This window comes from Ammospiza nelsoni, chromosome 25 (genome assembly GCF_027579445.1).
Source record: "Ammospiza nelsoni isolate bAmmNel1 chromosome 25, bAmmNel1.pri, whole genome shotgun sequence".
Classification (NCBI taxonomy): Eukaryota; Metazoa; Chordata; class Aves; order Passeriformes; family Passerellidae; genus Ammospiza; species Ammospiza nelsoni.
Window position 1 is genome coordinate 108,061 of NC_080657.1, and position 27,437 is coordinate 135,497.

The following is a 27,437-nucleotide window of genomic DNA, read 5'->3' on the forward strand; positions in this document are numbered from 1 at the left end:
ACTCAAATCTGGCTGGATTGAGCTTTTGCCTGAGCTAGAGCCCCTCCAACCAGGAATGTAGGAAAAGTCCCACCAAGGCTAGGGTTCAGCTCCCTATGGATCTTGGGGCTGGGTGGGCTTGTGCACCCCAATTTGAGGTCTGCAAAGCAAGATCCTGGGGGAGCTGTGTCCATGTAAGGTCCTTCCCCATGTGTCTCCTGTGACCTGGGGATGCCACCAGTGCTGGTGGCAAAGTGATGGTCAGTGGTAGCAGATGATGTCCTGTGGCATGTGGTGGTACCCTGCGAGGATCTTTGAGTCATGGGGAAATGTATATATTGTCCTAATGAATATCTATATTATATTTGAATATATATCTGTTACTAATAGAAAAAGGGGGAAATGTAGTGAGAGTCCTATGTATTGGATTATTGGATAAGTGGGTCCTAGCTATTCTAAATGAGTCACAGCTGCGAAGTCCTTAGTTGGGCAGCAGCTGTGGCTTGTAAAGATAGCTGGGATAAAAGGGGTAGGGTCGAGAGTCCTGGCTGAGCCCCTTTGGAAGCTACGAGGAATTGCACTACAGAGAACAGAAGCTAGAAGGTATGGACTCTTTAAGAATATAATAACAACAATACAACAACAGTACCCGGGTGATTTCTGGTGGTACCCAGTGATGGCTGATGGTACCTGGTGATGTCTCGTACCCGGGATCGTGGCACGTGTTGGCGTTGCATAGTCTGGTGATGTGGAGGAGGAGAGCCCCGGGCCAGGTGAGCAGGGCGAGGGGCACAGAGGCCACATCCCCCGTGGGGTTGAGTGTCCCACCGCGCCAAAGGGGATCCCCCTGGACGGTTTGTCCCCGCCCGCGCAGTCCCCAGGCCAGCCAGGAGGTGGCAGGGCCACACCGGCCAAGGGACCGCAGGTACCCCGGGGGATCGGGGGCTGCCTGTCTGCTCCGAGGCTCTTACCCCAAATCCCTGCTGCTCCAGTCCTGCCTGGGCTGCAGCCTTTTAACCCTCTGCCTGCCAGAGCCCTGCCGAGGGCTGTCCTGGGAGCTCGGCAGATGTTGGCTGCTCCCAGACGGGGGGAGGATACCCCAAACTGTGGGCTCGCCTACCTGCCGGTGCCAGAGAGCTGGAATCTTTCAAGCGGAGCTGTTCACCCAAGGCTTGTGATGGCTATTCCTGTTCCCCAGTCCCTCTCAGCACCTCAGTAACAGTGTGTTAGAGGAGGACTTGGGCTGGTCCTGGGTAGGCACATACCTGTTTTACTGAGCCCCACTCCTAGCTCAGTAAAAGGGTCGAGGGTCTGATTCACCATGGGTGAGCAGTGCAAGGGGCATGGGGAGGGGTCTGCAAAGCCCCATTGCACTCATGCTGGCCTCTCTAATGGCAAACCAGTCACAGTGAGGCTTTTTGCCCCTTTCTGTTCCAGTTTGTCCACAACCCCAGTCCTGCAGTGGGATTTGCTCAGTGTCTGTTCCACCTAATTGCCTGCACCTGAGGTGCCCTGGCTTCCCCATCCTCCATGAAGAGCAAATAAACAGGAATGGGACACCAACTTCAATTGAGAGGTGGGACAAATGAGGGGACGGGAGAGGGAACAAAGAAGTTGCCTCCAGCGGGACAAAAAGCCAAAGACTCCAGTGGTTATCCCCTGTCCAAGGTTTGTACCCTCACGGTCCTAGGAAGGGCAGGGTGGGAGTGACCTCCAGTTAAACCGGTGTTTGGAGCGGACTGGGCATAATCCTAAACCATCACTGTGTGTGGTCTCCATCTCCTACCAAGATGGGCAGAGGTGGTTGCTGGGGTGCCTGGGAGAGGTGAGTGCTGGGGTGAGGTGGGTTCCGGGCGGAGATGGGTGCTTGGGTTAGGTGGCTGCAGAGTGCTTCGGAAAGGGGGGGTGTTGGCGTTAGGGGGACGCTGGTGCCTGGGAAAGGCGGGTGCCGAGGCAAGGCTGGCGGTGCAGATCCAGAAGAAAAACCGCAGGGTTTTCTCTTCGTGCCACCAGAGCACGGGGGAACCCCGCACTCCCTGCGTCCCAGAACGGGGGTCATTGAGCAGTTCCTGGGGAGCACCGCTGCTCTTCGCCTTTAACGTGCGGACGGGCGGGGCCGCCGCGTGACGGCGGAGGGCGGGAGCGGGCGGAGGGAGGCGCGGTGCGGGGCTCGCGGCGCGGGGCTGCCGGCGCGGTGCGGTGCGCGGAGCCCGGCTGAGCCGGCACCCTGGGGCGCTCCGCAGGGGAGGAGCGGAGCCCCCGGTGCCCTCCGCACCATGCCCGAGCAGCTCAGCGTGGCCGACTTCTTGGCCGTTGCCAGCGAGGACCTCGGTTCCCCGGCCGCCGCCTTTGCCTCCAAGATGCAGAAGTGCCGGGGGGCCGTGGGGGCTCTGGAGGAGGTGAGCGAGGCCGGGGGGTGTGGTCGGGGGGTCAGACTGCGCAGACTGCGCCTGGGAGCATTCCCCGCATCCCGCCTGGGAACACCTCCGCGCCAATAGGTGCTAGTCCCTTGATGCTTGCGCCTCCCTCGGTCTTCTGTTTTTTAGAGCCCACCCTTTCATCCCGAGACTACGCTGGTCATCCTGAATGCGTGGTTTGGGACCCTCAGATGGGGGGCCGTTTGTATCTCCCGAGCAGCCCCATCGTACTTTTATGGGGAGCTAAGCCTGTCGAAATGAGCAAAGGCTTCTTTAAAGCTTCAAGTGCCCCCCTCCCCGCCCCGAGGCCAGGACATATCCCCCATCACCCCGAGGCCAGGGCGGCCTATTTCCTTATTTGTAGGGCCAGAGCATCCCCACCTGCCCCTCCCGGGGACCAGGACATGCCCTCAGAGAATCAGCCCCACATTTCTATCCACTATCGAGCTCTTGTACTGGAACCAGCCCCGATGGGATGTGGTGTCGCTGGGGGGTCTCTTCTTTGGGGAGTATTTTCAACCTCCCCAAAGTCATCGGTAGCCTTTTTGGGAAGGGTGAAGGTAGTGGGTTGCCTTCATCCTCCTCCCGCCTGGAATAAAGGCAGTTTCCAGCTGGTCCTGTGGCTTTTGCCAACTCCTCTTAGCTAAGGAATGACTTTGAAGGAGAGCCAGAGCTGGCAGGGAGTGGGGGGCCCCCCGTGCCAGGGCTGCTGGAATACCTGGGGGCAATGGGATGGGTGTCCCATGCCTGGCGATCTGGGAACGCACCATGTAGCATCTTGGTCTCCATCGGCACATGCTGGTCACTGTCATGGATCCTCTTCCCAGTGGGGAAGGAGGAGGCAGCTCTAGCCAGGAGGGAGCAGCAGGATTTTTGTTTGGCTGCTTGGAGAGGCTGTGGTTAAGGATGCAGGGATGGGGAGAGATGCGTCCCTCGGGAATGACAGGGAATCTCTGGGATTGGCTTAGTAAAGCTCCAGCAAGCATGAGAGATAGTTGGGAATCGTGACTACTGTGTCATATGTGCCATGAAGGGCGCAGGGCTGAACCCTCCATGCCACTGGAGGGTCTGGAGAGGAGGCCAACCTCCTGCTAGACCTTTGGCATGCCCCTGGTCCTAGCACGAGGGGAGAAGGGAAATCTGAGCAAACCAGCTCCCTGCTATCTTTGGAGCTGCAACATGGTGATAGCATGAGGCAAGGGGGATAATCAGTGGTGGATTTGGGGATCACTGCAGGAGGGGAGAGACGCTCTGTGACCAAACTGAGCCATAACCCACCCTGTCACCACCCCAAATACTGGCAGGTGTCTTGGTGAGCAGGAGGGAGCGAAGGATGCTGGTTGAACTCCAGTGACTGCTGAATGGGAAGGGATGGCTACATCCCACCAGGACCCTGGGACAAAGCATGGCCACCTGCACCCAAGATAGGAGCTGTTCTCAAATCAGGGGCAGGAGTGAGCAGGGAGAGGACTGGAGATTGCTGCTCAACACGAAGGAGACATCCTGATATTGCCCAGAGCTACTTTGTGCCTCAGTTTACCTGCTGGGATTAAAGAGGGTCCTCTCCTTGGGGTTTGTGGGACTTCAGGATCCCTGGGGCTGCTGCAGAGACAGAGCCTGAGGTCTCTGGAGTGGGCTTGGAAGGCTGAATCCAGCCCTTGGTGGGTTGGTGCTGTGCGCACATCAGAGGGGACTGGGTACCTCTGGGCTAGGGCAGGGTGACATGGCAGAGGCTGCTGGCAGATGAGCTCCCAGCTCGCCCTGTCCCCCAGGGCAGTGCCACATACTGCTCCTGGCCTGACAGCTTGGCACCCTGGCTCTGGCACCCGCGGCGGCTCCTTCGCTGGGTAGCACGAGCCGGCAGCAGCGGAGGAGGGAGAAGAATGGCCTCCATTGAGCATCCTGCCTGAGGTCCCTCAGCTGCGAGCCCAGCTAGCTGTGGTGCAGGTGTGCATTCATCCCTTCCTCCATCCCATGGGGAATTCCTCCTGCTGACATCCTTGTTATGCCGATGTCCTCAGCTGCCCCCTGACCAGAAGCACTTGAGCTGGGCCTGGGGGATGATGGATGCCATCGGGGGCTCCAGACATCTCTGCTCCTCCACTCCTGAGCAGCCAAGGACTGTGTTCCCAGCAGCCAGTCTGGTACATTGGGGATGCCAGTGCTGCCTGCAGGTGCCAGCAGCACTGTACAGTGATTCCCTCTGTGTTAACCACCCAAATACTTGTCTCTGCTTGCCCTGTGCCCACTGGTGGATGCACAGATCCCTTCCTGAAAGCCCTTGTGTCCTTCCCTGGATAATCCCTGCTCTGCACCAGCTCTGCATTCTGCATCCAGCACCTGTGAGCTGGCACCAGGATGCGCTGCTCCATCCTGGACACTTGAAAGGAGCGTCTTCCCACATTTTCCCAGTGATGCTTCCAAAGCATCTCATGCTACCTCAGTTTCCCCTTCCTAAGACTCTGCCAGGTTTGCAAGCCTGGAGCATCCAGGCATCCAGCCCCGAGTTCCCCCAGAGGCAGGGAATATCTCTGCTCTGGAGAGTTTGGTGCATCCGGATGTGACACAGAGATGGGCCATGAGGGGCTTTGGTGCACCCCAACATTCTCCCCTCTGTAGATGCATTGCAAGACTCCTGAGCAGGGGCTTTGGCTCCCACCTCAACCCCAGTCTGCTCCAAGCCAGTTCATCCTGGCAGCATCCCATCTGACAGAGCAGTGCTGAAGTTGAGCTGACCCTGCTGTCAGGAAATCAGCCTTGACATCAGCCCGAAAACCTTCAACAGAGCTCAAGCAGAGAGAGAGCCTCTTTATTGTAATTCCTCCGAGGTTTCATCCCTGCCCTTTTTTGCTGTTCACGCCCTCTAAATATTTCCAGCCTGTTATCATGGCTCTGGTACCTGCAGCCAAGCCACCCTTAACCCTTTCCTGATGCTGGGGCCAGCGTGTGCTCAGATGCTTGTGCTGGCAGCACCACAGCCCCTTGCCCTTGGGTTGAGTGGGGTGAGTTTGTCACAGGGCTTGGTGGGGTTGAATTTGTTGTGGTGCTTAGGGGGCAAATCAGAGCTATACAGATAGGAGGAGATGGGAGGATGGGGAGAGCTGCAAACTAGAGCAGGATCTGAGTGATGGGGCTGCAGGGAGACTCATGGTGCTGGGGACTATGGGGCAAGATCATGCATGAGCTGGGGGGTTTGGAAAGACACATTGCTCGTTGTGGGATTGTTGTGGTTTAGCACACAATCAGCACAAGGGTTTATGGGACTTAGGTCCCCATCAGCAGGATGTGGGTCCTGTGAGAGCTGAGCACCCTCACACATCTCGCCTGGTTCTGAGCCATGGGGATGGGCTTATGTGATACATGATGCTTCAACTCCTCCTTGGTTGAAACAGTCCCTGCAAGAGCCAGCGAGGCTGGCTTTCTATTAAGCTTTCTATGCTTAATAGAAGCTGCTGGGATCCAAAGAGCCTCTTACCTCCTCCTACTGTCTTGCTCAAACCCTCCTCTCTGTAGCCAGCCAAAGCCCTGCTTGGCAGCAAAGCTATTGGGATCACAGCCCTGGCAGGAGACCGGCTGGACGCTGTGGTTCCAGCATCCCAGGATGCCTCCAGCTCCTTTCCCAGCCCTGGGAGCTTGGATTGCACCCCACACATCTGCACAGTAGAGTTGCAGCCTTTCCAAGGGCCAGCTGGGCTGGGGGAGTGGCAGCCATGCTTGGCTAATGAGCTCCATTTGTTTTCTCTCTTTGCTATTGCAGAGCCTGGATGGGGACCAAGCTGTGCTCCAGAGGATCAGGAAATATGTGAAAGCTATTCACATCTCCGGGCTCAGTGAGTTGGGCTTAGGGAGATGATGGGCATTCCCAGAGCATGGGGCTGTGGTTGTGTGATAGCCCCATCCTCCACCAGCAATGGTCACAACCGGGCAAACCCAAAAAAAGTAAGGAGGTGGATGCTAGCTGCTGGTGGAACCGCACGATATGACCTGATAATTTGCTTAGATGCAAAAAACTGTCTGAAATATATATGAAAAGGAAAAATTGAGAACCTTAAGGAGGTTTTTTGTGGCACTGCTGCTGTCCTGCATTAGGATTGGGCTAGCTCTGTTAGAAGGGGTTGGAGAGATGGTGTGCCCCTAATGTGTTGGGTGCTGCAGGGTCACTGCATGTCCCTCTTTGGTGTCTCTCCATACAGCCCATGTGGATAATGAAGAACAGTACAGTGAGGCCCTGGAGAACTTTGGCAACAACCACCTCTCCCAGAATAACCATGAGCTCTCTACCGGCTTCCTAAACCTGGCGGTCTTCACCCGTGAGGTCACTGCACTCTTCAAGAACCTGGTGAGCTGTCCCACATCCACTTGGATTTGGAATCCCCCACCAACCAGTGCAGCTCCCCTCCTTCCAATTTAGCTGCCCTCCACCACATGCAGCAATCCCTACCTCCTACCTTGGGCTCAGGGACATATTCCCAGTGCTCTCAGACCATCTGATACCCTTGTTACTGGATTTATAGCTCACTCCCAGCCCCCTGGGGCCATTGACACTGGGAGCTAATGGGAAGCTGGGGCTGCTATTTTCATTTTTCCCTTTTTTCTTGCTTTCTGTTTTTTTCTCACATCAATTGCATCTCTGATCTTGCTTGCCAAGAGTAAATCAAAGCCGCGCTGGGCTGCACAGTGGGGCCATGGGGAGCAGGCAGAGGCGGCTGTGAGCCGGGCCAGGAATGGCTCTGATGGAAAACTCAGGTCCTGAATGGAGCTGGGTTCGTGCATGCCCAGCAGCAAATCCCTGGGGGGGTCCCATGTCACCCCCTCTCTGTTCACTTTCAAATTCCCCTCTCCAAAGGGTGTTTTTGGCCCCTGGCTCTGCTTAAAGAAGAAATTGATTTCTGCTGCCCTTCCCCCAGCAAGAATTTCAGATTTTTTGTGTGTTCCTCTCCCAGTTACCCCAATCTGGGCCTCCCTCCTCCTCCCCTTCCCCATCCTGGCTGTCATAGCCTGCTGGACTCCCATGCTCCAGTAGAGCTCTGCAGAACTGTCCTGATGGAGGAGTTGGACCAGTTCTGAGGGTCTCCACCTCCTGCCCCAAGTGATGCTGAGTGAGTTCTGTGCCAAAACCAGATCTAAAAAGCTGTTTCCCCTCCTAGAGTCTCTCTGGAGTACCCCATTACCCCTGGTTTGGGGGTGGTCCTGTGCCCTGGGGCTGGCTTTCTCCTCAGGTGCTGCAGAGGACCAAAACCCTTTAAAAGAAATCTGGATACACTGGGGAAGTCCCATGTGGGTGCTGGAGCTTCTCTCACAGCTCTAAAATGGGGTGCTGCTCCATGGGCTGCATGGAGGGAGGCCAGGACAGCAGTGGGCTCCCATGTCCCCACCACAGACCCCTGCACAGCACTGGTAGGGGTAGTAGTGGCTGCACTGCTATCCCCAGATCCCAAAAAATGGAGGCATTTTGGGAAGCCCCTTTGACATGGGTGGGCTCTTTGTATCACAGGACCGTGGAGGGGCTGGTCGTGCTGCTGGTTGCTGGAGACAGGAGCGGGGACAGGGATGAGGTGTCAGTGGGGGAAGACAGCTTTGGTTTCGGCAGCTGTGCTGCTGGTGTGGTTTGTGGGAAGGGCCACATTCGTCAGACATCTTGCAGCCAGTTCCAACAAGCCCTGGCGTGCCCTCTGCCAGGATCCTGGATTCAGCCACCCTTCCAGCCTCTTTAACCCTTCCTGGGGCAGTGACAGAGTTGGGGGGAGGTCCCTGGCACTGGGGAAGACCTGGGGCTCCCGCTCCCTGACTTCCCTCACCGTGGGATGGCCCTATGTCTACCTTCTGCAGGTGCAGAACCTGAATAACATCGTGTCCTTCCCCCTGGACAGCCTGTTGAAGGGGCAGCTGAAGGATGGCCGCCTGGTAAGTCCTGTCCCCAGGGTCACTCATTTGGTGACATTCTGCAGTGAGACCTCTTGGCCCATTTAGTGCCACCGGCTCTTTTGCTTTCCCTGACTGCTGCCACCTCCTTTTTCCTTTGCCACAGGATTCCAAGAAGCAGATTGAAAAGGCCTGGAAGGATTATGAGACCAAAGTGTAAGTAGCATGCTGCCTCTGGCAAAATCTACCTAATCCCACTCTGCACAAAGGTGTTTTGTCCCTGGACTGGAGCCAGGCACCGATGGTGCCAATCTGTCATGGAGAGGGTTCTGGTCCAGCTTTTCCCAAAGGGGAAAGGGAGAGGGGCTGGAGAGGGCCTGGAGATGTTTCTCCTCCCATCCCCACTGTAGCCTCCTGCATGGGACACCCCTCAGAGCAGGGATGTCCCCAGCCCACCTTCATCCCATTCCACAGGGGAAAGATGGAGAAGGAGAAGGAACGAGCCCGCGTGGCCGGGGTCATCCAGGCGGAGCCAGCAGCAGCGGAGGTGGCCGAGGACATGCAGAAGGAGCGGCGGCTCTTGCAGCTCCACATGTCTGAGGTGGGGGCTGTGCCAAGGGGACTGGGGACTTGTCCCACCAGGAACAGAGTCCCAGGGGGCACAGGGGACCTCTCTGCTAGAAGCTGTGCAGGGACATCAGAGCCTCTCCCAGTATCTGACACCAAAGCAGCCCCACCTGTGTGCTGTGGGGGACCCTTGTCTGTCCCCTTCTCCCTGTGCCCCAGCATAGTCCCAGCTTGGGAATCTCCATGCCATCCCATGCCATGCCATCCCATCCCCCTACTGAGGTCCCTGTGGGATGCAGCTCCAAATGGCACCCATGGTGCCCCACAAGGGTGGCCTCGGGGTTCCTTCCATGTCCCCCCAGCTCCACTCCTACCCTTCCTTGGGTGGCATTTGGGTAAAAAGTAAGCTTTTTGGCTAACGTCCATGAGGTTGCCTTTGCGGTTTTTGCCTATCCTCAAAACTGCTCCTGGCTGTGATGAAGGAGGTCACAAGTCACCCCAGATCCTTGTCAATTCTGGGTCCTTGCAGTCCATGCTCAAGAGGTCAGATTGGAATAAATGAAGAAGACTCAATTTCAAAGCCCTGCAGCAATGAGGAACCCAAGTGTCCTGGCTCCAGACACTCAGCAGCCCCATAGACTTGGAGGGTGGCAGAGCAGGAAACAAGTCTGCCATGGGTTGTCCCAGAGGTCTCCCATGTTCCTGAGGTGCCGCCCCATGCCTGCCCAGCAAAGAACAAGGGTTGTGGGTAGGAGGCTGTGCCTGCCTCGGAGCTGGGACCCGGCCAGATGAGTCACTCCCTTGAATAGCTCCACTGTGGGATAAATAACAGCACAGGGAGAGGTGGGAGCTGGAGCAGGGCATGTGCACCCGTGTTTCTGCATGCATGAGAGCTGCCAGCATTGGCCCTGGAAATGGGAGGGCAGTTCTTCTGGGGGGCTGGGGGCCCATACGATGCACATAGGTTTATTGGAAAGTGGGTTTTGCTACTTCCAGGGTCCTGTTTCACTCCATGGAGTGGTGGTGTCTCGTCATTGTGGGCCATTTCACACCCTCAGGGCTGTGGGAGCAGTTGGACATGGGCCCAGGGCTGCTGGGAGCATCCCTTTGTTCACAGGTCCCAGCCACCGCTGCCTGGGATGCTCTGCTGCCACTGTCACCGTGGGTTGTGGGTGGCAGGGCAGGGACATCCCACAGGAGCTGGGCACACGTGGCCTTTTCTACGTGGGATGTGCTCCCTGACATTGACTTGGCCTCTCCAGCTGTCATGGAGCACTTCAACAGCCGTGCCCAGTCCCGTGACCCCTCAGGGTGTCTGCAGTGCCTGGGGCACGGGGAGGCTCCATTCCAGGAGCTCTGTCTCACCCTGGAAAACCCCCACAGCTCAGGGCTGCCTCCCCCTCCTCTCACTCACCATTCAAAACCATTCCAGCACCTGGAGAGGAGCTTGCAGGGGGAAAAAATCTCTTCCCCTCCTTCTTTTACTTAGGGTGAGCTAGAGTCAGTGTGTTTCCTTCCCTGCTTGCAGCTGATGGATGGGTTTGATGCATAAAGCTGAAATTCCCCATCCCACGAGGCACCCCAGCAGACCTCCAGTGCTGGTGTGCTGCAGGTGCTCACTTCTTGGAATCTGATTTTTTGGGAATAAAAGGGCCATACCTTCAAAAACATTTGGCCTTTTTTGTTGTGTTTTTTCTTTCCTTCACAAGCAGCCTTGAGTTTTGGTTATTTATTAACTCCAGAAGTAATGAGCAGTGGGAGAAGCATGCTTGGCTGGAAAGCCTGGAGGCCTGCCTCAGTCCTTGAACTTTCCATGTCTGGGAGGACTTCCAGAGCCAGGTTTTTGAGGGTGGTCCCCAGCGAGCTGCCTTCAAATCCAACATCATGACTTGACTTCTTGAAACCCAGCCAGTGTTTTAACCTTCCTCCCTGTGCTGGGAAGGGAATCAAGGGCTAGGCAGGCTCTTGCTCTTTCCTCTGGGTTATTCTCAGCTGGTCCTTGTCTCTGTCACCTAACCAGGTGTTTTCTCCCCCTCCAGTACCTGCTAAAAGCCAGAGAGTCTCAGATGAAGCAGGGACCAGATTTCCTGCAGAGCCTCATCAAGTTTTTCCATGCTCAGCACAAGTAGGTGCCACCTGGGTCAAGATGGGGCTGATTGTCACCCTTGGGTGGTCCCCTGAGGCTCTGGGGTCTTCTGCTCTCATCCCAGAGCCATAAAGCTGTTAGTGGAGATACTGGGCAGAGCCCATCACTTCTCAGTTTTCTCTGGGGAGTTGAAATGTGCTTTGTTGTCTTGAGAAGCTGTAAACGTGTCCATGGGGCAGTGGGAGGGGCATTGGCTTGAGATGTATCTGATTATTTGGTTTCTGGATAGATTTCCAGGGATGAGCTCAGCTGAGCAGCTCTGGCTTTAGCCATGGGGCTTGTAACAAGAGTGTTTGGAGTGAGGATCAACATCCCCTCGCCTTTCCCGTTGCTCCGTGGGGCTGGAGTAGCAGTGTGTGGGAGTCATCATCTCCTCCAGCTCTCAAGTGGGGAAACTGAGGCAGTTTGAGACTGTCGTGGTGGTCAAAAGCATGTCTTTGACTGGGACTGTGACCCAGGGACCCCCCAGAATGTGGCTTTTGGCAGCACTGCTCCCCAGTGAGTTGAGCTGGGATTAAACAAGAGGCCAATCCTGCATGCCAGACCTCCCAAATATTTGGGGTATCCAAACCCCATGGGCTAGGCTTGGCCTTTGCTGGGCTCTCTCCAGATCCCCGTAGCCAGGGAGCCACAAAGCAAGTACCAGGGAGGGGATCGCCATGATCTCCTGCCACAATTTCTCTAAAAACCCTCTTTTTTCCTCCATCTTCCCCATCTGCATCTTAATCACCCTCAACAAACACCCAGTTTCTTCCAAGACGGCTGGAAGGCTGCCCAGAATCTCTACCCCTTCATTGAGAAGCTCGCCGTGTCCCTGCATGCGGTAAGGCCTTCACGCTGCCGTGCAGTGCCCTCAGCCTGTCCCCTGGGATGCCCCCATCCCCGTGCCAGCCCCGGCCAGCACCTGTGCTCAGGGCAGCCCTGAGGGCAGCTGCTCCCTCCGCAGCTGCGCCAAGCACAGGAGGAGGAGGTGAAGCAGCTCACGCAGACCCGTGATTCCCTCCGCAACATCCTGCAGCTGGAGAACAAGGAGGTGAGACTGCAGGATGGGCAGGGAAGAGCTGGGAAGGAGCATTGGGAGGTGCTGGGTACGCTGGGGTTAGTTTGGGAGAGGGGAGCTGGGTTAACTTCTCCAGGGACCTGGAGACATTTGGATGCTAGGAGGGCATGGGGCTGTCTGGCATCTTCTGGACACACTGCACCCCTCTAAGGACAAGGTCACCTGGGGCAGCAGCCACCTCTGTGCCTCTCACTTTGCTTTTTTTATTGTCTTTTTTTCAGGAAAACTTGAACAGGAAGAACTCTGGCAGTGGCTACAGTATCCATCAGCACCAAGGCAACAAGCAGTATGGGACAGAGAAGTCAGGATTCCTGTACAAGAAGAGTGATGGGTGAGGATGAGTGTTATCCCTGAGAGCTCTTGGCTTCGTCCTGATATTGTCAGTGCTTGTGGGAGGTCTAGAGCTGAAATCCAGCTCACAGGACATTTAGTATTCTATGAGTTAGAGAAAGCATAACCCCATGTCCAGAACTCCCATCAGGCCTCTGCATGGCTGGTTTGGGATGTGGATGTGGGTGATTGCAGCTGTGCAATCCTCACTCCTCCTCTTCCTTCTTCTCAGGATCCGCAAAGTGTGGCAGAAGAGGAAGTGTGGTGTGAAGTATGGCTGCCTGACCATCTCCCACAGCACGGTGGGGAGCGTGGGGGCTGCAGACCTGACCCTTTTTTGTGCACCCTTTGGGGCTTAATGTCCATTGGATTGCAGGTTTAATTTTGCCAAAACTGATCACAAATCTGCCTGGCTTAAAAATCAATGCAGGATGAGACTGGACTGTTCAAAGAAAGTCCCCTGTATCTGACAGGGGTCCCAGGGTGGTGCCCCGTGTCTGTCCATGGGAGAGGAGGTGATCCTGGGGGGGACAGACAGACGGACAATGCGGGTCCAGACGAACCCAAAGGGGACGGGCTGGTTGGGCGGGAAGGGCTGCCCCCTGGCGGTGGAGGCTGGAAACTGCAGGAGGGGCAGAGGCCCCTCTTGGAGCCGTGTTCTTCTGCAAAGGGTTCCTGTTCTTCTGAAATGAGTCAGACAGGGTCTGATTGGCATGGTTATCCCGAGAGAAACCATCTGTGGTGGTGGTTGTACCACCACAATTGCCCCTGGAGATGGTGATGCCCATCCCATTCATTCCTGGTCCTTTAACCCACCTTGGTCCTCTCACCCTGCAGATAAACCGTCCCCCTGTGAAGCTGAACCTCCTCACCTGCCAGGTGCGGCCCCATGCCGAGGAGAAAAAATGCTTTGACCTGGTGACACGTGAGTACCTGGGATGAGGTGCAGTGACTGGGGTGTGAGGTGTTTGACCTGGAGGTGGAGGCTTTGGTGGGACCTTTCCCTTTTTGGAGTGGGTTTTCCCTCTGAAACACAGTGTCACCCTCTTTAATCTGGCTCTGGGTGTCTTCCTGGCTGTCTTTACAGATGAAGGACCAATCCAGTGAGTGCTAGAAAGCTGAGACAAAAAGAGATTGTGACAGGGCTCAGGTGATGGGAGAGTGATGTGCAGTGATTTAATTTGTAATTAAGCAGCTCCTTTGAAGAGATTTCAGCTTATTCCTCAGCATCCCTAGACCACAGAATCCTAGAATGGTTTAGGTTGGAAGTAGCCTTAAAGACTGTTTTGTTCCACCCCTGCACTGTGGGCAGGGATATCTTCCACTAGACCAGATTGCTCCAAGCCCTGTCCAAGCTTAAACAATTCAAGGGATGTGGCAGACACAGCTTCTCTCCTTTCACCTTGTCTCTTCTCTCCCCATCCCTACAGACAACAGGACATATCACTTCCAAGCAGAAGATGAGCAAGAGTGTGTTGTGTAAGTGCCACAGCCCATCCCTCCTCCTTGACATGCCAGATCCTGCTCTGCCTTCCTCATCCTCCTCTTCCTCCTCCCTCCTGCCCAGGTGGGTCTCAGTGCTGCAGAACAGCAAGGATGAAGCCCTGAGCAATGCCTTCAAGGGGGATGGGGGCAGTGGCGGGGTGGCAGCAGGCACTGGGGTGGACGGCAGCATGCAGGAGCTCACCAGGCTGGTTATCAGTGAGGTGAAGAACATGCCAGGAAACAAGCAGTGTTGTGACTGCGGTGCCCCAGGTATGTCAGGGCCTGGGGTGTCCCCCCGCCCTGGGTGTGAGTCAGGGTTCATGGGGGTCGCAGCATCTTTGGGGGCTGGGCATGCCGCTGAGCCCCACGCCGCTCCCACTGCAGATCCCACGTGGCTCTCTACCAACCTTGGCATCCTGACGTGCATCGAGTGCTCTGGCATCCATCGGGAGCTGGGTGTGCATTATTCCCGCATCCAGTCCCTCACTCTGGATGTTCTCAGCACCTCTGAGCTGCTGGTAAGGTGCTTTCTGAGCCCAGAGATCTCCTGGCACCCTGGGAAGCACCCTCTGTGTGTCCCAAACCTCCTGTGACACAGGGTTAATTTCTTCTTCTCCATCCCATCTGTCCCCAGTTTGCTCCAGGGCTTGCAAACTTGCCTCAGTTTCCCCAGTGCAGTCGTGTGGGCAAGGGGGGCTCTGCAAAGCTGTTTGCTAAGCAGGGGGCTGCTGGCAGCTCCCCAGGATTTTCTCCCTCCTAAAATAGATTTCCACTGCCGTAGAAGAGCATCATCCTGGCAAAGATGCTGCTCTGGGAAAGCCCTGGATGGATCCAATGGTTTCCTTCCTTCTGGGATGGGATCTGGCTGGAACAGGGTGAGTGTGACCAGGAGGGTTTATGTCCCTCTGTTTTCCTCTCTCCCTAGCTGGCTGTTAGCATTGGGAACACTCGTTTCAATGAGATCATGGAGGCCGCACTACCCACACAGGACTGTCCCAAGCCTTCAGCCAGCAGTGATATGTGAGTCAGGGACTTGGGTGTGCTGGGAGGAAGAGGAGGAGAAGGAAAAGGAGTGCATGGTGTGTGCCCTGTTCTTGTCCCCTTGCTGCCTTTGCCCATCTAAGACAGCCCTGGGATGAGGCATCCTGGTGTCATTGCTGGATTGTGGTTGGGGATCTGCACCTCTTTGGACACTTACCCTTGATCCTGAGGCTTCAGGAGGAGGCAGGAGCACAGGGCTCCACAGCCCGTCTCCATGCCCATCTAAGCCCCCCTTCTGGCAGGGCTGCGCGCAAGGAATACATCATGGCCAAGTACATGGAGCGACGCTACGTGCAGAAAAGCAGCCAGGACAACCCCCACAGCCTCTGGGAAGCCATTCAAGCCCGTGACCTCCTGGCCCTGCTCAAGGCCTTTGCCGAGGGGCATGACCTGACCAAGCCCCTGGCCAGCCCTGAGGGTCAGGTGAGGCCTGCACCCAACAGGGAATGGATTTTCCCTCTCTGGGTGGCTGTTCTCTGGGGTGCCTTGGGCTTTGGGAAGGGATATGCTGGTTGGAAGGTGAGCATCCTTAGGTCCAGCTTTCTTTTCTCCTACACACAGGAGATGATGTATTGTTGAGGCCAGCTCTCCTCTCCCTTCCATATCTTGGGAGATGAGCATACATGTGTCCAGCACTCCTTTTCCCTTCATTCAGGGGGGAAGATGAGCATTCTTGGATCCAGTACTTCTTTTCACTTTTTCCTGAGGAAAGATGAGCACTCTCAGGGTCATCTCTCCCTCCCATCTCTTGGCAGGATGCAGGCGAGCTGCCGCTGCACGTGGCCGTACGCCATGCCGACAGATCATCCCTTCCCTTGGTGGACTTCATCATTCAGAATGGGTGTGTCCCCAAGGGCTCCCAGTGTTCCCTGCCCCTCTCTCTCACGGGAGGAATGTACAGGGTGCTTGTATCAAAGCCTTGACTTTCCTGCTGTTGGCCCTGCACAGGGGAACGCTGGACCGAGTGACACAGAATGGGAACACGGCCTTGCACTACGGTGCACTCTATAACCAGCCCAACTGCCTCAAGCTGCTCCTGAAAGGGAAAGCCGCCTTCACCACAGGTATAAGCTTGGGACAGCGGTTTTGGGGTTCTTTGGTGGGAGTGGTAAAGCTGCAAATTGGATTTGTCCCCCTTTTGTCCCTTGGGCAGTGAATGCGGCAGGTGAGACAGCTCTGGATGTGGCGAGGAGGCTGAAGTACAGCGAGTGTGAGGAGCTGGTAAGTGGGATGGAGGAATGGGGGAGAAGCTCAGAGTGGGGAGAAGGGATCAAGTGCCTGAGGAGGACTGGCATGAAGGTGGGGGGCTTTTGGAACGTGTCCCTCCAGTGCCGAGACCCCTGTGGGCTGCCCCATCCCGAGATCCTCCTGACCTGCCCTATCCCTCTGACAGCTGGAGCAGGCGCAGGCAGGGAAGCTATCTCTGCAGATCCATGTGGACTATGACTGGGAGCCCCTATCAGAGTTGCCCTATGACAGTGAGGATGAGCTGGAGGAGAAGGTACTGTGGGATGGTGGGGCCTCCACATCCCCAGTAAGGGAGCTGTGGGAGTGCACACCCTTTTGGGGGGCTGGTGGCCGTGGGACATCCCTGGAGCTGTGTGTGTACCCCCAGGTGAGCCCCCTCCAGCGCTCCTTCAAGGGCACATCACCACTGGCCGCCAGCCCGCTGCCTGCCTGCCCCCAGACCCGCTGGAGCTGCATGGGGATGGACATCACCAACAAGACCTACGAGAGCATCCTGGTGCCCTCGCGCACGGCGCCCCGCCGAGCTCACAGCGAGGAGATCCCTCCGCCACTGCCCCTCAAAAACCCTACGCGGGGCAGCTCTCGCCCCAAACCCAGCCACAGCCCCACCGGTGAGTTGGAGGAGGAGGTCATCATGGTGGGGCTGTGCCTTCCCCCAGAGACCAAGTTTGTTCTCCCCATTGCGTGTGTCCCCCCAGAGCGCCCTGAACTGCCCCGGCAGGCATCGGATCCCCACTTCTCTGGGCCAGCGGAGGCAGCAGCACCACACAGCCTGCCCTGTGCCAGCAGCACGGGTGCCCTGGATGGCACTCCCAGCACCCGCAGCCCCACTGAGAGCCAGTGGGCAGCCTACTGGGAAACCCGCTCCGAGACGGACACGAGCAGCAGTCGGCGGGGGCCAGAGCTGAGTCCCCCACCCACACAGCCCCTGCCAGGCAGCACAGTCCCTGACATCCCCCCTGTCAAGTTTGGGTAGGGACCCTGCTCCAGACTGGGGTTGCACTTGGTTTTGGGAGATCATTGTATGGTGCTGGTGGGTGAATTTCAACCTCTGCCATCCCCATGGGCATAGAGAATCGCTGTGAAGCAAAAGGGTCCCCACCCTCTGGGATCTCCAAAGAAGCTGATGGTGACCCTGGGATGCAGGAGGAGACAAGGGCAGCTATGGGGATGCTGGGTTGTCCTTGGAGACAATGATGCAGATTATTTGGGAGGACACCAAGATCCTCTGCCAGTTATCATACGTATTTTTTCTCCCCTTTGGGAAAATGTGGTGGGATGGGCTCATTTGAGGGAGTTTGGGTGCTGGGGACCCTTTTCATCAGCAGCAAGGGGGCTGTGGGTGAGATCCAGGTCCCATGGGGGAAGCCCTAACCTCCCTGAGACCTCACAGGATGGAGAACAGGGTGGGGGAAGGCAACAGCAGACGGGGGGATGACACTGTTCCCACTGTCACCCACAGCTCAGAGAGCACCCGCTCGTACCGGCGCATTGGTGGCATGGTGGGCAAAATGGGATCAGCTGGGTCCCCCCAGAGCCCTGGTGGCCCTGAGGACCCTGCTGTCAGCAAGCTGCCCCCTGTGCCCATGCCCAGAAGATTTGCTCCGGTAGGTGCAAATCCTCCTCTGCATCCCCAAGTGTCCTGGCTCCTCTTATCCTGGGGTGGCAGATGGAGTGATCAGGGGGTCCTATCCCTGTTGCCACCTTTTGGATGGCTTCGGGGGGTATCTCACCCTGTTTTGATCCCATTTCAGGCCAAGAGGAGGCAGAAGCGAGTAAAGGCAGTGGCTGACTGCAAGGGAGACAAGGCACGAGAGCTGACCTTCTCCAAGGGGGAGGTCATCGTGGTGACACGGGAGGAGGACGAGCAGATCTGGGTGAGTCAGCATGGCATGGGCAGCTGCTGGTCCTGGTCCTTTCCCCCCTCCAGTTCTTTTCTGAAGGAGGCTGGGTTTTTCTGGGGGGGCACAGATGGGGAATTTCTGCCCCATGTATGCATGAAGGAGGGCTAGGAGGGCTCCACTGATGTGTCACCACAGCTTTGCCTCTCTAAATGCCTGTTGGAATTGAGCAGGGGAAGAAGTTCTGGGGCTGATATCTCAAGATAAGACTTGCACTCCCCTGAACCCTCTTTCTGCACCCCCAGGTTGGCTTCATCGAGGGTGATGGCTCCCGTACTGGAGTCTTCCCTGCCAGCTTCGTCCACCTCTTGCAAGACTGACCGTTTGGGGTGGCCCATTTGTCACTGTCCCATTGACTGGGAGTAGAGCCAGCTCCCTGCTAGGGGCTTGGTAGAGCCAGGCCAAAGGGACATGTGCCCAGGATCCTGGCATGAGACCACTGCCCTCCAAGGGGGCCCCGAGATCCCCTGCACTGGGAAAACCGTCCATGGATGGCAGCAGTGGGGGGCTGAGGAGCAGAGAATGGGCATGCTTGCTGCACTGGTGGGCTGAAGTTTCTGTGCCAGCCCCTGCTCCTGCTGCTCTTCTGTCATTCCTGTGGTCTCTGCCCATCACTTGGGTTTTCTTCTTCCTTCTCTGCAAGGAATTTGGGATGGGGGAGCTGTATTTGGTATCCCCTACCCTCTGCCAGGTAGTCATGAAGCCTCCTCCTCATCCTGGGGCAGCCATGGACCACCAGCCTCCTTCTGTACCCCAACTGTGAAGCCTTTGGGATGGGCAAGAAATAGGAGAGGGGATTTTTTTTTTGTGTCCATCCCCCACCCCAGGTTCTGGGAGCTGCCTGGACTGGTGGAGTTCAGGGATGCTGCAAAGCTTCTCCAAAACTGGTAGCAAAATGCCATTCCTTGATTTGGAGGGCAGGGGATGTTTCAGGTGCTACCACAGAGCCCCTGCCCCATGTCCCTCAATCACTGCCCCTTCCCTGGGGGGGGAGGGGGGGGGTCTCAGAGGGGGTTTTGCAACTTTTTCTAGGACCTGCAAACCCCTGTAGCAGTGTCCCCTGGGAGCCACCTGCCTCCATACCCCCTCGCTTTACCCTTCTCATTTCTGTGTCAGATGCTTCATCTCAAAAAAGTCTTTTTTAAAGTCTTTTCCGTCTGATTTCTAATAAAACATCATTTTTTAAGCACCTGGGAGTGTGTTGGGGGTACAACCCCTGCCCTGCCATCCCCAGCATGGTGATGCTGCTGATGTGTTCCCAAGGCTCCCAGTCCCTGGCATGTGTGATGATCCTTGGGAGCAGCCATGTGCGGCTAGGCTGGGACATGGATCCAGAGCAGGATGCTCATACTACAGCCCCCCCATGTGCGTGCTGGAGCAGGGACAAGCAAGGCTGGCAAGGTTATTGCCACCTACAAATCCCAGTGGCTTGTGCCCCGTATTGCTGCCTGTCCAGCCAGGCCTGGGGGGCTCCTGCCCCAGGCTGGCATACTATCAACTGGCTCTGCTCGCGCACCATCTACGTCGTGCTTCAAAGACTGCGGCGTGTCATTTGTCATCGCACAATCACGGAATGTTGGAAGGGGCCTTAAAGATTGTTCCGTCCACCCCAATGTAGGGGGGACACCTTCCTCTAGACCAGGCGGGTTGCTCCAAGCCTGTCCATCCTGACCTTGGACATTTCCAGGGATGGGGTATTCTCAGTACCAAAATACTCCAATATGTGGAGTACTCCAGTATAAGAACTATTCCTGTGTAGTGGAATTCCACATATATTGGAACATTCCAATGCATGAAATATAAAGATTATTCCCCCAGGGCTCTTGCTGCTGGATCAGCTTTGGGAAAAACAGAGCCTGCGGCACACTGTACCCGTGCCCCTGAGGATTCCCTACCTCAGCCATGCCGATGGCCAAGCCCCATCCCGGGCCCTGTGCCTGCCCGGACTCCAGACGGCCGCGAGCGCCCCAGGGCGCGCCTCCTCCGCTCCTGCAGCCGTGGCTCTCGACTATATTTAGCCCTCCCCCGTGCTATTTTGCTTTCCTGGCAGGAGTTTATAACTGGCCGGGACAGCCCCACCTCCTTTCTGCTTTCTCTCCCTTCCCTTCTCTTCCCTTCCTGTCCCTTTCCCCCTTTTCCCCTCCTCTCTGCTCCCTCCCACCCCGCTGCCCAGGACCCCATGTCAGCAGTGCCCAGCTGTGTCCACAGCCAGTGTCCTGCTCCGCTGGAGCCCCCGCCATGGGGCCTGCTGAGGAGCTGGTCCGGATTGCCAAAAAATTGGATAAGATGGTGGCCAGGAAAAGCACGGTAAGGTGGCTGAGCTCCTCGGGGCATGTGCGCATATTTAAACATACAAATTTACACGTGTACATATTTGCACACATGCTTATTTACACACTTGCTTGTTTACATGCATGTTTAAATGTTGTGTGGCTTGGGAAAGGACGGGGGGGGGGGGGGGGTTGCTTTTTACAGCCCTCACGTTGTACCTGGAGGTGCTGAGTGGGTTTAGGGGGTGCTGCCCGTGTCACCCAAGCCCAGCCTCAGGACATCATAGTCAACACCCATGGGATTTAATTTTGCCTCTAATTTGGCTCTCTCCTGTGCCCCATTGCTCCCAGACTCTGGGATTTGGGGGAAAGGGGTGTTTGTCCCATGGGTGGCAGCTCTTGACACTGCTTGGCAGTGCCGCACTGTGGGCGACAGGTGTTTGGCCCCCAGCCTGTGCACCAACACCTGATCAGTGCCAGGGCCAGAGGCTCGTGTACAGGCAAGGAAAAGCTCTGGGCTGGGGGATATAACACCCTCAGGCACAGCCCTGCCTGTTGCACAAGTATGCAAAGAGAGGGGAAGGGGTCAGACGCTGTTTCCTGGGTGGTTGTGCTCTGGGGAAGCCACGATCCAGCCCTGCCACCCTTGTGCCAAGTGAGGATCCTGGTGAGCCTGTTACATGTGCCAAGCCCAGCTCTCAGAGTTAATATTTGACTGTTTCCACTGGCCTTTGCCCTGACAAGGTGCAGGCTCCTGGCTGCGGGGGCAGCACTGCTGTCTCCATGGATCTGGTGGCTTTTTGGGATGCCAACGCTTGGTATCAAACCACATCCCATGGCTCTGCTTGGTGCCAGGAATTACCCAGGGGTCAAGGGACAGGGGTGTTCCATACTTCTCTTGCTACACTTTGGGATGGGACAGAGCCAGGGTCCACCTACAACACAGGAATGTCCCTGCACCCATGAAACTGGGGGGATCTGATCCAGCCCCTCCTGGTGGGACTCCAGGGAACAGTGTCCCTGGAGGGGGATACCTGGGAACTGGTGTCTGCTGCTGGGGCTCTGAAAATACCAAGGATGAGGAGGAGGAGAAAGACAGTGAGGAGGAGGAAGGCTCTGTGCTGGACTATCCTTATCTCAGCTGCCACTGCAGGGTACCAGGATGTGTCCCATGGACCTTCACACCCCTGAGCAGGGGACATTGGGAAATCCCCCAGCTGTCCCTAAGTCCCACCAGCCCAGATTTTTCTTGCAGATGGGGGTTTTCCCAAGTTTTAAGAAAAGCTCATGCTATCCAGCTGGAGATGTGACCTGGGGCTGGGATGATCCAGGAGGATTTGGGTGTGGGACTTTTCTATCGGTGTGAGAGGTCAGGCAATCCCAGGGAGCCGCCCAGGGCTGCTTTGGGTTGTCCTGTCATGCCCTTTCTGGTGCTGCCTGGTGCCTCCTCAAGGGCTCCTGTGGCTTCTCCCTGCTGTAGGAAGGGGCACTGGATCTGCTCAAGTCTCTTACTGGCTACACCATGACCATCCAGCTGCTCCAGGTGAGGGGGTTTGGGTGGGGGGACACCCCATGGGGTAGCTTGTCCTGTGCCTTGTGCCAGCCACCGCATCCCTAAGGATGTGTTCCCGGTGTGTGTCCCCAGACCACGCGGATTGGAGTGGCTGTGAACTCAGTGCGGAAACACTGCTCAGATGAAGAGGTGGTGGCCTCAGCCAAAATCCTCATCAAAAACTGGAAGCGACTTCTGGGTGAGCGATGCTGGAGGGAGACGAGAACCCCCCAAATCTCAATCCTCCCTGAGCCATCCCTGCACCTCAAGCCCCAATGCTTTCTGGGGGGATGGAGTGGAATCAGTCCAGAGCCAGGACATGCAGGCTCCTATAACCTGTAACTCAGATTTTCCAAAGGCTTGTTTTCACTCTGGGATAGAGTGGTGTAAATCAATGCGTGCCCCACCAAGGGCTGAGCATCTCCACAATCATTCCCCACCTCACGATGCAACTCTGCAGGTGCCCTATGCTGGTTTGGGCTGTGACTGTGACGCCCAAATCCTTCCCACAGAGTCCACCACCACAAAAAAAGAGAAGTATGCAGATAAGAAGAAGGAGAAGGACACAGATGGAGACAAGGAGAAGAAGAAGGAGCTGGATGTTTCCAGCTGCCCCAGTGAAGGGGTGAAGCACAGCAAGAATACAGCTGAGAAGCACAGGGAGAAGTACAAGGAGAGGTTAGGGCTCCTGCCTGCTGTTGGGGGACACCAGGGCCAATATGAGACCACCCTCTCCTTGGTCTTTAGGAGTTTATCCATCTCTGCCTACCCATGGATGCTGGCAGCACCTCTGGAGACCAAACTGCCTCTGAGACAGCACCAGGGCCGATTTTGGAGGAGGGAGAAGTGGATATTTTCTATTTTCCCTTCTCTATAACTAGGTCATTTTGGACAGTGCTTATCTGACCCGTGCTCTCTCTATCTCTAGGAAGCCCAGCAAGTGTGACTCCCATGCCACCACCACCCAGGGCCACTCTGCTGATTCCAGCCCGGAGAGGTACCTGCTGAAGGATGCCCTGACCCTCACGCCAGGCTCTGCCAGGCACTGCCAACCCAGAGGAGGCTTTGCTGGCAGCCTGGGGGGGGGGGGGGGGGGTTTCAGGGATGGGGGATGCAGATGGACAGGATCCAGCTCACAGGTTGCCAGAGTATGCTGGGTTTGCTGAGAGCTTCTCTCCCTTCCTTTGGGCCGTGGTGAAGAGAGTCCAGTGATGGCAGGAGCCCCACTGCATCCTCCAAGAAATCACCTCTGGATGGCAAGAAAGAGAGGTGGGTCCTGGGGCTGCATGAGGATGGGAGAGGCAAGACCCTGGCCCCTCACTGGGTTGTGTTTGGGGTGTGGACCCATCACTTGTCCCAGCTACTGCACTCTGACATGGGGCTTGTCCTGCCAGGAGAGCCTCTGCTGACTCCAGGTCCTCAACTGTCTCCTCCTCTTCCTCCACACAGAAGAGACTGTCAGGGGAGAGGTAAGGAGAGGGTGTCCTTGGGCAGCCTGGGGATGCTTTTAGGGTCTCCATGAACGTGGAGGGGGTGAGAAGTGGCTGGGAGCCCTGATCCTGCCACAGCACTGAGATATTTCCTGGGAGGAGCAAATGGAGATTCCTGTTGGCTTCCGAGCGAGCGCTCTCATCGATGTGCTGATGCCTGAGGTCCTGCCACCAGTCCCTGCCCCTGTCCTGCCTGCCCCGTCTCTGGTGTCATCCCCACTGTCCTGTTTCATGCCACTCCCAGGAGAGCCTCTGTGGGCACCAGCCTCTCTCCAGCTCCCACCAGCTCCCAGAGAAACTCCAGTGACAGCAAGGAGGAAAGGTAAGAGAGACCCACTCCACTTCCAAGGACCCCGGCAGGTCCCTGCGGCTGTGCCAGGACCCTGCCACCTGCCCGTGCCCCTCCATGTGCCCCTGCAGAGCCAACAGCAGCAAGGCCAAGCCTGAGGTGCTGCGAATGCCCAGCAGCCCCTCCTTCTCTGCCAGCCCCTGCTTCCTGGCCCCCTGCTACCTCACAGGGGACTCGGTGCGGGACAAGTGCATTGAGATGTTGACGGCTGCACTGCACATGGACGGTGAGCAGTTCTGGGGGTGCTGGACCCTACACTGGGCTATTTCTCCTATGGGACAGTCCAAATAGGAGCATTCAGCCCCAAAGGAAAGAAAAGGTTGGTAGGGTCTCTGATAAGGGGGTTGGATGTGAGGATGCATCTTGGTAAGGTTCAAGATGGGTAAAACTAGGTGTTTTAGAGATAGAGGGTCTGGGGCAAGTTCTGGGGGAGAGGTGAGATTTTCTGGGGGAGGTACAGTGAGACCTGTGGCTGGTTTCACACCTGAAAGTCACCCCTTAACCTCTCTACCCTTTAGACGACTACAAGGAGTTCGGTGTTAACTGCGAGAAGATGGCATCGGAGATTGAAGACCATATCCTTTGGGAGCCTAGGGGTCCCCAGGCTTCTCCTGCTGGGGGGGGGGGGGTGTACGTGGGCTCAAGAGTGCTGCTGGGGACAGGACAGAGGGTGACAGGGACAAGGACAGAGGGTGACAGACTCTGCCTTGCTCGTTGCCTGCAGAGGGAGCCCAGACCTCAGTGAGAGGATGCTGAGGCTAAGGCGGAAGCTGATGCTGAGCAAAGCTTCTGAGCACATGCCTTTGTCCAGGGGTCTGTGTGTCCTCCCCAGTCCCCTCTGGTCAGGGGCCTGCCTTCATCCCTGGGGAAATAAATCCAAACCCAGCCAAAGCTTTTCCCATGAGCCTGCTGTAGGTGCCTGTGTCTCCTGCTAGAACCAGTCTGTCACAGTGTCCAGGCTGTGCCATGCTGGAAGGGATGGAGCCACCTCTGCCCACCGCCAACTCAAGGCTTGGGGTTCTCCTGGCAGCCCACTGAGACCAGGACCAACGCCAGGGTGGTTCACCTCCTGGGTGCCCTTTTTGGTGCCTCCCAGACCCTGTGCCCAAAGCTGCTACACCAACCCGTCCATACTCATATTCTTTGGGAGGAGGGAGTAGACAGAGTCCTCTGCACCATGAGCTTTTGTCCCAGCACAGGGCTTGGTGATAGTCCCTGTGCCCCATAGCCTTGCCTGGATGTTAGACATTCCAAGGTAGTGGAAAGTCATTTTCCTCCCCACATCTGAAGCTGTGCTTCGTCCTCTTAAAGCCAAGGATGGGACACTTCCCGCAGGGAGGAAAGCCCCACTGAGATCAGCCACCTCCACGTGACCATTGGCCCTGGTGACAGCAGCACCAAGCTGGCATCCCCCATCTCCCTGTGTTGATTCTTTGACGGACCCCACATATCTTCCAGGAGCTGAAGAGCACAGACATGAAGTATCGCAACCGGGTGCGGAGCAGGATCAGCAACCTGAAGGACCCCAAGAACCCTGGGCTGCGCAGGAATGTGCTGTGCGGGGCCATTGAGCCCAGCCTCATCGCCCGCATGACTGCTGAGGTGGGCACTGGGGTGCATGGGGCTGATGCCCCTGGATCTCTTCCTCTGTGGTGCCCAAGTGCTGGGTCTTGGCTTGCTGCTGCCCACAGTGGGGATGTCCCAGCACATCTCTGTCCCACTCCAGTGCTGAATGAGACATGGGGAGCATTAGGAGAAAGCTGGCACTGCTAGGTCCCCTTAAAGCCCTGCAGACCCCCAGCCTAACACAGATCTGGCTGTGGGATGTCTCACTGGCAGGAATCAGGCTGGAGTGTCCCCATTTGTCCTCCTTAGCCACGGTCCACAAATCAGGCTCCTCGGAAGCCCAGTTTCCCCTGTGGGGAGACAGATCCCTGCAGACAGCAGTTTTAGTTTGAAGATGGGATGATTTTTTCATCAGTATGGGTTTAAGCCCTCCAGCATGCACAGACAGCAGGATTAATCCTGTTTTGGGAGAGGATGGGGAAGGTGTTGGACTGTAGTACTTGGATGTGAGCAGAGCCATGGCCACACTGACCCATGTGGGCCAATGCTGGTGGCAGGAGATGGCCAGTGATGAGCTGAAGAAGCTGCGGAATGCCATGACCCAGGAGGCCATCCGGGAGCACCAGATGGCCAAGACAGGCGGCACCGTCACCGACCTCTTCCAGTGTGGCAAATGCAAGAAGAAGAACTGCACGTACAACCAGGTCAGGCCTGGTCTGCAGGGGAGCTTGCCTCGGGGGGATGCTGTAAGGGTCTCACTGAGGCAGTGCTGCTCCACCCCAGGTACAGACGCGCAGCGCCGATGAGCCCATGACAACGTTTGTGCTGTGCAACGAGTGTGGGAACCGCTGGAAGGTCTGTGACCATCTGGGGAGAGGCTCTGGGTAACCCACCCCTTTCCTAGCCTTCAGGGGTAGCAGAGCCCCCTGAAGGGGTGCTTTGGGTGCTGGCTGAGGGCTTATCACCTGTCCTGGGCTCTGCTTCTCCTGCAGTTCTGCTGACGTGGCTGGCGATTGGGCTGGAGGGAACATGGTGCAAGACAAGATGCTGTGACACCACATTGGGCAGCTGGGTTGGGGAGGAGGGATCAGGGTGACCCCAGTCCCTAAGCACCAGCTCTTTGTACCCTTGCACTGGGCTCCTTCAAACATCCTGGGGACCTGGCCTCCGGCAATGTCAAGTTCACTCAAGAAGGTCCCTGTGAATTCAATGGTTCTTCCCTGCAAATTCCTGCCCTTTGATTGGCGTGTGCTGGGATCCCACTGGAAACAGACTCATTCCTGGTTTGAGGGCAGGAGAGACATTGTTCCGTGGAGATGGGGCTGTGCCTGGGAGCTGAGGGTGGCAGAGGGCCAGGTCATAACCCAAACACCTTCTTCCTCACCTAAGTGCACACGGAGGGGAGAGACATGGAGGGGACAGGGTGGGTGCAGCATGTCCAGATGCTGTTGGGATGCCACTGTGCCCCTCTGCTCTGTGACAAATGGACCATCCATCCTGGCTTGAAGGCACTATGGCCCAGGAAAGAAGGAAGGATGGCAGGGAGAGGAGCAAGGAAGAACCCTTCCAGCCAGAGTAATAAAGGTGTGAACTATCTCTGCAGCATTGACTCTTTCTTAAGATTGGTTTGGGATGTCTGTCTCGAGTTTATAGCTCTCCAGCTTGAGCCTCAGGATCGTGGAGGGTGCTGCTCCCATGCTTGTGTGAGCCAGAGTGTGAGAGCAGAGAAGGACAGTGAAGCTGTTAATTAACCGATCATTAATTTTTAAATCTTGGCCTGAGGTGTGAATTTTTTCACGGGCCGTGGCATTTGTACCCAGACTTGGGTGCTAAATCCTCTGTGTTTGGGGGGTCCCCACCACCCTTAAGCCCTCTGAAAGAGCTCTCTGGGCTGTGGTGCTTGTTAACACTCTGAAGTGATTAATGAGCCTCCAAGGCAATTATTTACACTTGTGACAGTGTGTGTGGCTGCAATTAAGGAATATAACAGATTGTAGGGAATGAATAAAACATCAGTGTGACCTTGAGGTGTGAAGGGAGCACAGGAAGGGCAGGACTGGGGCTCCCAGCCATCCCCAGGGTGCCTCAGGGTGTGTTTGCCTGGAACAAGGCTGAAATAGGGAATTTGGACCTAAATTTTTTTGCAGTCCAGTCTAATGAAAGTGTTTAAGTGA

At 56.5% G+C, this 27,437-nt stretch overlaps 2 protein-coding genes across 4 annotated transcripts; both read left to right on the forward strand.

The window, feature by feature from the left end:
- Positions 1-548: 548 nt before the first annotated feature.
- Positions 549-19,225, forward strand: ASAP3 (ArfGAP with SH3 domain, ankyrin repeat and PH domain 3). The gene is made up of 28 exons (XM_059488800.1): positions 549-582; positions 1,417-1,647; positions 2,223-2,378; positions 6,154-6,226; positions 6,590-6,735; positions 8,226-8,300; positions 8,425-8,474; positions 8,733-8,859; positions 10,865-10,950; positions 11,719-11,794; positions 11,918-12,004; positions 12,253-12,362; positions 12,594-12,663; positions 13,199-13,286; positions 13,792-13,840; positions 13,929-14,116; positions 14,231-14,364; positions 14,772-14,866; positions 15,130-15,310; positions 15,643-15,728; positions 15,836-15,951; positions 16,041-16,108; positions 16,281-16,388; positions 16,503-16,746; positions 16,834-17,107; positions 17,598-17,742; positions 17,890-18,012; positions 18,282-19,225. The coding sequence occupies exons 2-28, from the start codon at positions 1,531-1,533 to the stop codon at positions 18,354-18,356; spliced, it is 3,147 nt and encodes a 1,048-aa protein (XP_059344783.1). The 5' UTR covers positions 549-582; positions 1,417-1,530; the 3' UTR covers positions 18,357-19,225.
- Positions 19,226-19,802: 577 nt separating this feature from the next.
- LOC132083872 (transcription elongation factor A protein 3-like) lies at positions 19,803-26,865 on the forward strand. Of its 3 annotated transcripts, XM_059488816.1 has the most exons (14): positions 19,821-20,343; positions 21,787-21,849; positions 21,952-22,057; positions 22,371-22,536; positions 22,787-22,855; positions 23,059-23,127; positions 23,253-23,327; positions 23,593-23,670; positions 23,769-23,923; positions 24,216-24,271; positions 25,144-25,299; positions 25,821-25,967; positions 26,047-26,118; positions 26,256-26,865. In XM_059488816.1, exons 1-14 carry the CDS (start codon positions 19,939-19,941, stop codon positions 26,262-26,264), a joined length of 1,626 nt encoding a protein of 541 aa, XP_059344799.1. In that variant the 5' UTR covers positions 19,821-19,938; the 3' UTR covers positions 26,265-26,865. The 3 variants fall into 3 exon arrangements, with proteins under 3 accessions (XP_059344800.1, XP_059344798.1, XP_059344799.1); XM_059488815.1 differs by lacking the exon at positions 26,256-26,865 and having other exon boundaries at positions 19,810-20,343; positions 26,047-26,151; XM_059488817.1 differs by lacking the exons at positions 21,787-21,849; positions 26,256-26,865 and having other exon boundaries at positions 19,803-20,343; positions 26,047-26,151.
- The last annotated feature ends 572 nt before the right edge of the window (positions 26,866-27,437 follow it).

What these genes read in the sequence shown, in the direction of transcription:
- ASAP3 (XM_059488800.1), top strand. Translation starts at nt 1,531, where the DNA reads ATGGGACACCAACTTCAATTGAGAGGTGGGACAAATGAGGGGACGGGA. An exon ending in GTGGTTATCCCCTGTCCAAG is followed by an intron (nt 1,648 to 2,222) that starts GTTTGTACCCTC and finishes GGCGCTCCGCAG; the next exon opens with GGGAGGAGCGGAGCCCCCGG. An exon ending in TTTTTCCATGCTCAGCACAA is followed by an intron (nt 10,951 to 11,718) that starts GTAGGTGCCACC and finishes ACAAACACCCAG; the next exon opens with TTTCTTCCAAGACGGCTGGA.
- LOC132083872 (XM_059488815.1), top strand. Translation starts at nt 19,939, where the DNA reads ATGCCGATGGCCAAGCCCCATCCCGGGCCCTGTGCCTGCCCGGACTCC. An exon ending in TGACCATCCAGCTGCTCCAG is followed by an intron (nt 21,850 to 21,951) that starts GTGAGGGGGTTT and finishes GTGTGTCCCCAG; the next exon opens with ACCACGCGGATTGGAGTGGC. An exon ending in AGTGACAGCAAGGAGGAAAG is followed by an intron (nt 23,671 to 23,768) that starts GTAAGAGAGACC and finishes GTGCCCCTGCAG; the next exon opens with AGCCAACAGCAGCAAGGCCA.